Here is a 12,162-nt window from a genome sequence, read left to right as displayed (position 1 = left end):
CTGGGAATTCTGCGACAAATAACTCACCTCCTGACTCCCCAGTGCTTACCCACCATCTACAAGGCACAAGTCAGGAGTGTGATGGAATACTCTCCACTTGCTTGCATGGGTGCAGCTCCAACAACACTCAAGAAACAAGACACCATCCAGGACAAAGCAGCCCATCACTCTCAATATTCACTCCCTCCACCACCGACGCACAGTGGCAGCAGTGTGTACCATCTACAAGATGCACTGCAGCAACTCACCAAGGCTCCTTTGACAGTACCTTCCAAACCCGTGACCTCTACCACCTAGAAGGACAAGGGCAGCAAATGCATGGGAACACCACTACCTGCAAGTTCCCCTCTGAGCCACACACCATCCTGACTTGGAACTATATCGTCGTTCCTTCACTGTCCCTGGGTCAAAATCCTGGAAATTCCTTCACTGTTGGTGTACCTACACCTCATGAACCTCATGGTTCAAGAAGGCAGCTCACCACCACCTTCTCAAGAGCAATTAGGGATGGGCAACAAATGCTAGCCTAGCCAGTGATGCCCACATGCCGCGAATGAATAATAAAAAGAAATTAGCCTTGCACAAGTGACGTTAGCCACTGCCTATAAATGCAAGAAGCCTAAAATGATACACCTTCAATGGCACCTTTGTGGGTATCAGAAGTAGTTGGAGTTGAAGCGGCCTTTTCTGTATCCTAAGTAACTTACCTGTTGGCTGTGCAGCCATCTATCAGTGGTATTCCCTTGTCTAGTAGAGTACTCTGTGCAGAAAAGTTCATGGTGTCCAAGAGCAAGGCTGAAGGCAAAACATGTTAAAATTACACACTTACCCACTGCTAAATGCTATAAAACAAATTTGCTTCACGGTATGTTTCAGCCTGTCATTTTATTGTGTAGAAAGCAAAGCACCAGTCAAACAAAAGGCAAACCAGAAAAGTGTTTTCACTGAGATTCCTCTGTGAGCATCTGGAAGTCAACATAAGTTGACTATGCTGGTGATCTACATTACCACTGTTTGAATGTTTTGGATATCGTTGCTTATTTGTTTTGGTACTGGACGAGGAACCAAGATGTTACTTGGAGAGGGTGCAGAGGAGATTTACCAGGATGTTGCCTGGAATGGAGAATAAGTCTTACGAGGAAAGGCTGAACATTCTAGGCCTCTTCTCATTAGAAAGGAGAAGGATGAGGGGTGACATGATAGAGGTTTATAAGATGATCAGGGGAATAGATAGGGTAGACAGTCAGAAACTTTTTCCCCGGGTGGAGCAAAGCGTTACAAGGGGTCATAAATTTAAGGTGAAGGGTGGGAGATATAAGGGGGATGTCAGGGGAAGGTTCTTTACCCAGAGAGTGGTCGAGGCATGGAATGCCTTGCCCGGGGAAGTTGTTGAGTCAGAAACTTTAGGGACTTTCAAAAGGCTTTTGGATAGGTATATGGATAAAGGAGAATGATGGGGTATAGATTAAATTGTCCTTGACAGAGGACAAAGGATCGGCACAACATTGTGGGCCGAAGGGCCTGTTCTGTGCTGTATGATCTATGTTCTATGTTCTATATGTTACGAGTTTAAATCTTGCCATGGCTCCTTGTGGAATTCAAAAATTCGGTAATTTTGAGCCAGCACTAGGAAATTAACCATGAAACTTCCCAGATTATTGTAAAGCCCAACTGGTTTACTGATGTCCTTTAAAGAAGGGAGCTTTGTGGTTGACTGTCAAGGCCCACTGAAGTTTTTAGTTAAAACAAAATTTTGGTATTTTGAGACTGGTACAGTTTTGACTTTATCTGTATTGCCTGAACCAAATTTTCTTTAATTTATAATACTTCTGTAATAATATATTGAGCCATTTATTTTAATGTTCCTCCAGCAAGCTGAAACGAGGCTGGTTGTCATGGTAATTTGAAGTGTTAATGAGTTGCTCAAAGATTCAAACCTGGTCTATCACAGGTGTGCCGGCATCAGTGCTACACACTTATGAGTTTCTTTGGCTTTGAAATAATGAGAAACCCTCAGAGAATCATATAACGAGTAACCAAGGATAATCAACAGAAACTGTTCTCATTCATTCCTGATGGATAGGATTAGTTAAAATATGCGAGGCTTGCTATTTACCTATAGATCTGTGGGTACGCCCTGACTGGAGACTTAGTTATTGTCAGTTGGCGAGCTGAACTGCTGATCTGATCTCAAACTATGGAGCTTCTGCCCTCTTGCTGCCTCTCTCGCATGTGCTCTCCCTTTGATACAGTGATTAAACCTCCCCCCACTCCACACCCTGCAAGCCATCTTAGCTTTGGAATAGCTTGACTTTAAATTTAGCCTACACTGTTGCAACTTTATTTTTCATAAGCAAGAAGCGTAGAAATTTAAAAAAATCTTTCATGCGATATGGGCGTCGCTGACAACAACAGCATTTCTTGCCCATCCCTAATTGCCCTTGGCAACTGAGTGGCTTGTTAGGCCATTTCAGAGGGCAGTTAAGAGTCAACCACATTGCTGTGGGTCTGGAGTCACATGTAGGCCAGACCTAAAGGACATTAGTGAACCAGGTGGGTTTTTATGACAATTGATAGTTTCATTACTAGCTTTCCCATTCCAGATTTTTCTTAACTAATTGAATTTAAATTCCACCGGCTACTGTGCTCTGGGCATTAGCCTGGGCCTCTAGATTACTAGTTCAGTGACTGTACCACGACCACTACGCCACCATTTTCCCTGACAATGTGAAAATTGTATTCTATGCATTTATGTAAAATAAACCAATTTGTTGACTTGAAGTTGTGCCTCATCCCCAGAGCTTGCTTAGCAGTCGACTTTCATAAAGAGAGAACCCACCATGGCGGCACTTGTCATTTCGGTAGCTGGTGAGTGGAGCAAATAGTTCTGTTTCAATCTCCAGGCCATGCTATTGTTTACCTAGATAGTCAGTAGTAAAAGGTGCGCTCTGGATCATAGCAAATGCAAGCTGCACTATGGAAGCACGATACTAAACCCAAGAACCCAACTCTAGTGAAAAATGCAAACATTGTTATAGAGGACCTTGGAGGAAGCCTTAAAAGTTGCTTGGTTCAAGTATATTAATGAAGAACGGTAATGCATTGCTGTGACCCCCTCATATAAATGATTTTTCTTTGATTCGTGCATCTTTCTTAAACTATCTTCTGCAGATCCAAATACAGTCCTGAACTGTGAAGGAATTTCTCTTCTAATAGTGATGGCCACCTGCAGCTACATCGGAATATTAACTGGCTTTGGAGCTTTCATTCTAAGCTTTTTGGGATCAAGACATCCACTTTTGTTTAACCTACCAATTATGTTGCATTTTATAACAGGTAAACCTTTTCTTCCATTGATTTATTTTTTCAGTTGCTTTTATTTTTCTTTCAATTCTATAAGTTTTCACTAGAGAGGGTGCACAGGAGATTTACAAGGATGTTGCCCGGATTGAAGAATTTTAGCTATGAGAAAAAATTGGATAGGCTGGGGTTGTTTTCCTTGGAACAGAAAAGGCTGAGGGCAAATTTAATTGATGGGCATAAAATTATGAGCGACTTAGAGAGAGTGGATGTGAAGGACCTTTTTCTGTTAGCAGATCTTTCATCAGAAGACCTGAATTGTTAACTCGATTTTTCTTTCCACAGATACTGCCTGACCATCTGATTATTTCCAGCATTTTCTGTTCTTATTTCAGATTTCCAGCATCCGTAGTATTTTGATGTTGCATTTCCCTCCTGGTCCCCATGTTAGCCAATATCGTGAATGGTTCTCTTTCTTCGGGTGTTGTCCTTCTCTCCTTTTAAATCTGCCATCATCACCCCCACCTCAAAAAAAAAAACCATTGACCCCACTGTTCTTGCAAATTACTGCCCCATCTCCAACCTCCCTTTCCTCTCCAAAGTCCTTGTGTTTATTGTCGCCTCTCAAATCCGTGTCGATCTTTCCCAGAACTCAGTTTGAATCACCTCTCCACCTCTCCAACTCACTTTCTTCCTTTAAGACACTCTTTAAAACCTACCTCTTTGACCAAGCTTTTGGGATGTTTTGTTATGTTAAAGGCGCTATGGAAATACAAGCTGTTGTTGTGTTTATTCAGCATGGGATCTGGGCATTGCCAACAAGGTCAACATTTATGCCCATCCCTTATTGCCCATGGCCAATTGGTGGTGAGTCGTCTTCTTGAACTGCTACAGTCCATGTGGTGTAGGTACACCCTCAGCAATGTTGGGTAGGGAGTTCCAGGATTTTGACACAGTCTCAGAATAAGAGGTAGGTCAGTTAGGACTGAGATGAGGAGGAATTTCTTCACTCAGAGGGTGGTGAATCTTTGGAATTCTCTACCCCAGAGTGCTGTGGAGGCTCAGTCATTGTGTATATTCAAGACAGAGATCGATAAATTTCTAGATATTAAAGATATCAAGGGATATGGGGATAGTGCAAGAAAATGGCATTGAGTTGGAAGACCAGCTATGAGCTAGTTGAATGGCCAAGCAGGCTCCAGGGGCTAATGGCCTACTCCTGCTCCTATTTCCTATGATCCAGCGGCAGTGAAGGAACGGCACTATAGTTCCAAGTCAGGATGGTGTGTGACTTAGAGGGAAACATGCAGTTGATGGTGTTCCCATGCATCTGCTGCCTTTGTCCTGCTAGGTAGTAGAGTTCCTGGGTTTGGAACGTGCTGTCGAGGAAGCCTCGGTAAGTTGCTCTAGTGCTTCTTGTAGATGCTACGCCAGTGGAGGGAGTGAATATTTAAGGTGATCAATGGAGTGCTGATCAAGTGGGCTGCTTTGACTTGGATGGTGTTGAGCTTTGCTGCAGAATACCCAGCCTGTGACCTGTTGTTGTTGCCACAGTGTTTGTTTGACTGGTCCAGTTAAACATTTGGTCAGTGGTAAACCCCAGGATGTTAATGATGGGGGATTTAGTGATGGTAATACCACTAAATGTCAAGGGGAAGTGGTTAGACTCTCTCTTGTTGAGATGGTCATTACCTGCCTGTTGTCTGCCACAAATGTTATTTGCTACTTATTAACCCAAGCCTATTCATGTCTTGCTGCATGCGGGCATTATCATCTTATTAGCTTTATCATCTGAGGAGTTGCGAATGGAACTGAACACTGTGCAGTCATCAGGGAACATCCCCACTTCTGACCTTATGGTGAAGGGAAGGTCACTGATGAAGCAACTGAAGGTGATTGAGCCTAGAACTCCTGCAACCATATCCAGAGGCTGAGATGTTTGGCCTCCAACAACCATGACCATCTTCCTTTTATGCTAGGTATGACTGCAGCTGGTGGACAGGTTTTCTCCTGATTCCCATTGAATTCAATTTTGCTCGAGCTCCTTGATGCCACACTCAATCAAATGCTGCCTCGGTGTCAAGGGCAATCACTCTCACCTCACGTCTGAATTCAGCTCTTTGGTCCGTGATTGAACCAAGGTTGTCATGAGGGCTGGAGTCAAGTGTTCCTGGCGGAACCAAAATTGAGCATCTGTGAGCAGGTTATTTCTGAACAAGTGCTGTTTTATAGCATGGTCAACAACACCTTCCATCACTTAAATAAAAGCAAAATACTGCGGATGCTGGAAATCTGAAATAAAAACAAGAAATGCTGGAACCACTCAGCAGGTCTGGCAGCATCTGTGGAAAGAGAAGCAGAGTTAACGTTTCGGGTCAGTGACCCTTCTTCGTAACTGACAAATATTAAAAATGTCACAGGTTATAAGCAAGTGAGGTGGGGGTGGGGCAAGAGATAACAAAGGAGAAGGTGCAGATTGGACAAGGCCACATAGCTGACCAAAAGGTCGTGGAGCAAAGGCAAACAATATGTTGAAAGACAAAGCATTAGTACAGAATAGGTGTTAACGGACTGAATATTGAACAGCAGCAAGTGCAAACATGAAAAAAAAACAGTGGGTAAGCAAACTGAACAAACTAAGATGAAATGAAATAAATGCAAAAAAAAGGTTGTAAAAAATATAAAAAAGAAAAAAAGAAAAAATAACTAAAAATGAAAGTAAAATGGGGGGCTGTCATGCTCTGAAATTATTGAACTCAATGTTCAGTCCGGCAGGCTGTAGTGTGCCTAATTGGTAGATGAGATGCTGTTCCTCGAGCTTGCTGCAGTGTTCCAGTGAACATCAACGCAAGCTCGAGGAACAGCATCTCATCTACCGATTAGGCACACAACAGCCTGCTGGACTGAACATTGAGTTCAATAATTTCAGAGCATGACAGCCCCCCATTTTACTTTCATTTTTAGTTGTTTTTTCTTTCTTCTTTTCTTCTTTTTTACATTTTTTACAACCTTTTTTTTTGCATTTATTTCATTTCATCTTAGTTTGTTCAGTTTGCTTACCCACTGATTTTTTCCACGTTTGCACTTGCTGCTGTTTAATATTCAGTCCGTTAACACCTATTCTGTACTAATGCTTTGTCTTTCAACACACCATTAACATATTGTTTGCCTTTGCTCCATGACCTTTTGATCAGCTATGTGGCCTTGTCCAATGTGCACCTTCTCCTTTGTTAACTCATGCCCCACCCCCACCTCACTTGCTTATAACCTGTGACATTTTTGATATTTGTCAGTTCCGAAGAAGGGTCGCTGACCCAAAACGTTAACTCTGCTTCTCTTTCCACAGATGCTGCCAGACCTGCTGAGTGGTTCCAGCATTTCTTGTTTTTATTACCTTCCATCACTTTGCTGATGATTGCGAGTAACTGATCGAACGGTAATTGGCCAGATTGGATTTGTCCTTCCTTTTGTGGATAGGACATACGTGGGCAGTTTTCCACTTTGTCGGGTAGATGCCAGTGTGGTAACTGTACTGGAACAGCTTGGCCAGGAGCATGGCTAGTCCTGGAGCACAAGCCTTCAGCATTACAGTTGGGCTGTTGTCAGAGCCTCCTCCTCCTGCTGTTGTCAGAGCCCATAGCCTTTTCAGTATCCAGTCTGCTGAACCATCTCTTAATATCATGAGGAGTGAATCAAACTGTCTGAAGACTGGCTTATAAGATGGTGGCGATCTCAGCACGGGACCAAGATGGAGCATGCATTGGCACATCTGGTTGAAGATGGTCATAAACCCTTCAGCCTTGTCTTTTGTACTCACATGCCGGGCTCTGGGGATATTTGTGGAGCCTCCTCCTCCTGTTAGTTGTTTATTTGTCCAGCACCATTCAAGACTGGATGTGGCAGGACTGCAGAGCTTAGATCTGATCCCTTGGTTGTGGAATCACTTAAATTTGGCTATCACATGCTGCGTCTGCTGTTTGGCATGCAAGTAGTCCTGTGTTGTACCTCATTTTTAGGTACACCTGGTGCTGCTCCTGGCATGCTCTTCTACACTCCTCAGTGAAGCAGGGTTGACATTAGATCTATATTATCATATCTAGAGCAGCGCCAATTGTTTGGTGAACTGCTTCATTTGTCACCTCCATTTGCTGTTCTATTTTTTGGCAGCCCTGGACGAGTGTAACATTCGCTGTTTGCTGTGTTGAGAAGGATCTTCCCTGTATATGAGTTATGTTGCAGCGACTGAGTTCATGAAGCTGTGGTAACATGGCAATTTCCTGGTCACCTAATAGTGGGCAAACCTCATGAAGTGGGAGATAACAAAGCGTTGAAGCCACATCTTCTGCAGAGCTAATGTTGTCAGTCATCTGACAAGATGCAAAGCAAGAATGAAATTGGCTTGAATGATCACTTCTTTTTGTACACAGACTTCTGCGTGTAGTGTCACCCTTGTACCTCCTTCTTCTTGCATGCTAGAATCCAAAGCATTGTCGCACTGTTATTTTATAAAATGGGTAGAGGATGAATTTTCTGAACCTACTGTTTCTATGGAATTTAGAAATGAATCCTTGGGAAAGAACAGTCATTACTAATGTTGTAAAATGGAGGTTGCTGATTAATGAAATGATGCATTTTAACAAAGCAGATCACAGAGCGGACTTTTGTCCAGTAGACTTGGCTGACAGGTGAACTGATGGTTTATGAAAATGAGACAGGAAAGGCAGCAGCAGTAGAAACTGAGCAAGTGCGGGGGAGGGGAAGAGGAATATAAGGAACTAAAGACTGGAGGTTAAGGAAAACAACAAGAAGGAGAAATAGAGAAGCAAAGAATAAGGAGGAAAGAATTGTGATAGAAGATAAATCTGCTCATGATGAAGGTGTACTGTCGCTGGCTCGTGTAAATGTAAGTTCAAATTTAGTAATTATATCCTGAAATTGTTTCTACCTGTACTGTTTCGTTTGCTACTCATTATAATATTCTGCCAAATATTTTCAAAGGGGAGGGATTAAAAAAGAGTAAAGCAATCCATGTATTGGAACAGTCAGCTCCGCAGTCATTTTAATAAAGATTTAGACTGCAATAGACCGTAAAGTTCTTCTGCTATGTGGCTCAGATTGACACAGTCTTAAGATTAATTAACTTCAAGCAGAACTAGAAATGAGGGGGTTTCAGGAGTATGAAAAAATTTGAGAAGGTAAATAGTGAAAGATTGGTGAATCAATAGCAAGGGTGGGGGTTGGAGGGGTGGAGTCATTCATTGGTTGTGAAAGGCTTTGTGATGTCCTGTGGATTTACTGAGGCTCTTTAGTAATGTAGCTTCTGGAGCTTCGCTCTCATTTTCTATGATTTAATAACACCAGAGGTCAATATCTGATTGTTGCTCACTGCCAACATTATTATTCTCTACGTGCATTAAACAATCACAGGGAGATTCCTTTAGTGCTTTCAAAAGCCCCTTAAACACCTTCCCTTTTTCACAGAATCACAGAATTGTTAGAGTGCAGAAGGAGGCTATTCAGCCGGTTGTGTCTGCACTGGCTCTCCAAAGGAGCAGTTTGCCTCGTGTCAGTCCCCTGCTTTTCTCTTCGTAGCCCTGTACATTCTTGCTTTTCAAATAACAATCCTCTTGAATGCCTTGATTGTACCTCCATCCACCACATTCTCAGGCAGAGCATTCCAGATCCTAACCACTAGCTGCAGGAAAAAAGTATTTCCTCATGTCCCTATTGCTTCTTTTGCCAAATACCTTAAATCTGTGCCCTCTTATTCTTGATCCTTCTACCAATGGGTACAGTTTCTCTCTATCTACTCTGTCCAGATCTCTCATGATTTTGAATACCTTTATCAAATCTCCTCTCAACCTTGCCTTCAAAGAAAACAGTCCCATCTTCTCCAATCTATCTGCATATTCCTCATTCCTGGAAACATTTTTGTGAATCTTTTCTATACTCTCTCTAATGCCTTCATATCTTTCCTAAAGTGTGACACCCAGAATTGGACACAATGCTCCAATTGAGGCAGAACCAGTTTTTTATACAAGTTTAACATAACTTCCTTGCTCTTGTACTCTCTCAACCTTTCCTTCCACCTTCAATGTTTTATGCACATATACACCCAGGTCTCTCAGCTCCTGCACCCCCTTTAGAATTGTACCCTTTATTTCATATTGTCTCTTTGCATTCTTCCTGCCAAAATGAATCACTTCACACTTCTCTACATTAAATTTCATCTGTCACTTGCCCGCCCATTCCACTAACCTATCTATGTCCTTTTGAAGTTCTACATTGTTCTCCTCACAGTTCACAATGCTTCCAAGTTTTGTATCACCCACAAATTTCGAGATTGTGTCCTGTACACCAAGATCTAGGTCATTGATATATATCAGCAAAGGTCCCAATACTGATCCCTGAGGAACTCCTTTGCAAACCTTCCTCCAGTCTGAAAAAGATCCATTAACCACCATTGTCTGTTTCCTGTCCCTCAGCTACTTTTGTATCCATGTTGCTACTGTCCCTTCTATTCCATGAGCTATAACTTTGCTCACAAGTCTGTTGTGCAGCATTTTATCAAATGCCTTTTGGAAGTCCACGTACACCACATCAGCAGCGTTACCCTGATCAACCTTCTCTGCTATCTCATCAAAAAACTCCAGCAAGTTAATTAACCCGATTTACCCTTAACAAATCCATGCTGGCTATGCATTTGGCTCCAGCTCCTACTCTTGTTCCCTCCCCACCCCTACTTATCTACTCTCCCTGCTCTATAAGCTGTTTTCAGGTGATTTTCTGTACATACAGAGCTCTATAGAAATGTAAGTTGCTAACACAGCCATTAACCTATTTATGTTAAGGTAGCCCATTGACCAGTATGCTACTAGAGAGACTCTTTCCCCATTAAATCTACTGAAGAGTATAGTTGCTGGATGATGATGATGTCAGCTGAGACAATTATGCTCTCTTGTTTTGCAGCCATTTTGTATGTTGGCACGTTGGCACTGTGCTCGTATCTGTTCTTCCAAGTGAAGACGAAGTTGAGAAGAAAGGAATTTCAGAAGACGGTGATGCAGACAACCCTGGGTGAAAGTTTTATGATTGGCTTTTTTGGTTTGATGTTCTCAGTTACTGCTTCAGCCCTAAGTCTACACAAGGCCCTGTTGAAGGATGTGAAACGGCCGGGGAGCAGAACAGAAGAGGAGTCCACTCTGATAACGCACTAGCAATGTGGAAACTATGACTAGTTTGGATAAACTACTTGTACTACATTACCATATACTCCTTTGGAGCTGTCCAGTTGACCCAGGGGATTGCAATGGTGCTGTGGAGAAGTGCAGCACCCAGAGACGTTATGCAGCCCATTCTGCAGAGGGGACTGCTCAATATTGAATGAAAAGAGCCAGCAACTTTAACTGCTCTGAGGATGTTAACGGTTGAGAAAAAGACAGGAAGCTTTAATGTTCTGTTAATACATTTTTCTTTTGTATATTTTTATCCTTTGCACCCCAGTAGAAGTAGCTGTAGATTTTCTGAAGTAGCTGCTCGGTCATTGTTGATTAAAATCAATAAAAGTCACTGATCCATACAGACCAACTTTGATCCGATGTTATGTGCTGGATTTATTAATCTTAGCCGTGGCAGCTGTAGGAATGTTGCAATTAACCTGTCCTGGGTTAGGTCAAGTGGAAAAATCAGCTGGCGTTTTGATTCCTGATTCCTATCTGGTGAGTTTTGCTGGAAAGTGATGAACTTCATTGGTGATGTTCTCTTTTCCTTTTCGGAACAATTTCTAATCTTTTTTCTCCCAATGCTCTGACTTTTGCTGAATCAGTATTGAATTACTATTGGAGTGTCAGGTATTTTGGTTAATGTAAATGGTATTCCGAATATCGCTGACTCGGGAGCAGAGCTCTGCTCCATTTCAAAGCCACATCTCCAGTTACTGTGCGGCCACTCATCAATAACTGGTATCAATTGTGTCAAATATTCACAACCAACTTCTGAGAATTCCGAGAAGTGTAATTGTGGAGCAAGGATTAATGAATCCATGGATTTAATATTGAGCATGTTTAAGATTCTGACTCTAATTATGTTATGATGGCTACTAGGTGAAAAGTCAGTGAATTTCATTGGTTTGTTCCAAGAGACGACAACAACAACTTGCATTTATGTAGTGCTTTTAACATAATAAAACAGTCCACGGCACTGCGCAGGAGTGATTAGCAAACAAAATTTGGCACCAAGCCACATCAACTAGAGCTTGTTCTCCTTAGAGCAGAGAAGGCTAAGAGGAGATTTGATAGAGATGTTCATAATCATGAAGGGTTTTGATGCAATAAATAAGGAGAAACTGTTTTCGTTGACAGAAGGGTTGAGAATGAGAGGACATTGATTTAGGGTAATTGGCAAAAGAATCAGAGGCAACATGAGGAAATAAATTTTTACTCAGTAAGTTATGATCTGGAATGCACTGCCTGGAAGGCTGATGGAAGCAGATTCATTCGTAGCTTTCAAAAGGGAATTGGATAAATACTTGAAAAGGAAAAAAATATGCAGGACTCTGAGGAAAGAGCAGTGGGACTAAGATGATAGATTTTTCAAAGTGCCAGCACAGGCATGATAAGCTGAATGGCCTCTTTCCATACTGCAACATTCTATGAATCTAAAAGGAAAGCTGTTTTTATGTATGTTCAAGGCAGAAGTCGATAGATTTTTGGGTACTGCGGGGATTAAAGTAGATGGGGATAGTGCGGGAAGGGGGAGTTGAAGTAAAAGATCAGTCATGGTCTTGTTGAATGGCACAGCAGGCTGAAGGGCCAAATAATCTACTCCAGCTCTGACTTCTTATGTTCTTATATTGGGACAGGT

General features: G+C 42.1%; 1 protein-coding gene across 1 annotated transcript in view; it reads left to right on the top strand.

Moving 5' to 3' along the window:
• The window catches only part of LOC137375902 (transmembrane protein 127), a 46,847-nt gene extending 35,954 nt beyond the window's left edge, over window positions 1–10,893 (top strand). The window contains exons 2-3 of the mRNA XM_068043600.1: window positions 3,172–3,336; window positions 10,270–10,893. Of these exons, the coding sequence (XP_067899701.1) occupies window positions 3,172–3,336; window positions 10,270–10,517 (413 nt within the window). The 3' untranslated portion in view covers window positions 10,518–10,893. The remainder of the gene's footprint in view (window positions 1–3,171; window positions 3,337–10,269) is intronic.
• The last annotated feature ends 1,269 nt before the right edge of the window (window positions 10,894–12,162 follow it).

The sequence above is a fragment of the Heterodontus francisci genome, chromosome 1, assembly GCF_036365525.1.
Source record: "Heterodontus francisci isolate sHetFra1 chromosome 1, sHetFra1.hap1, whole genome shotgun sequence".
Lineage (NCBI taxonomy): Eukaryota > Metazoa > Chordata > Chondrichthyes > Heterodontiformes > Heterodontidae > Heterodontus > Heterodontus francisci.
This window is presented reverse-complemented; position numbering and strand designations above follow the sequence as displayed.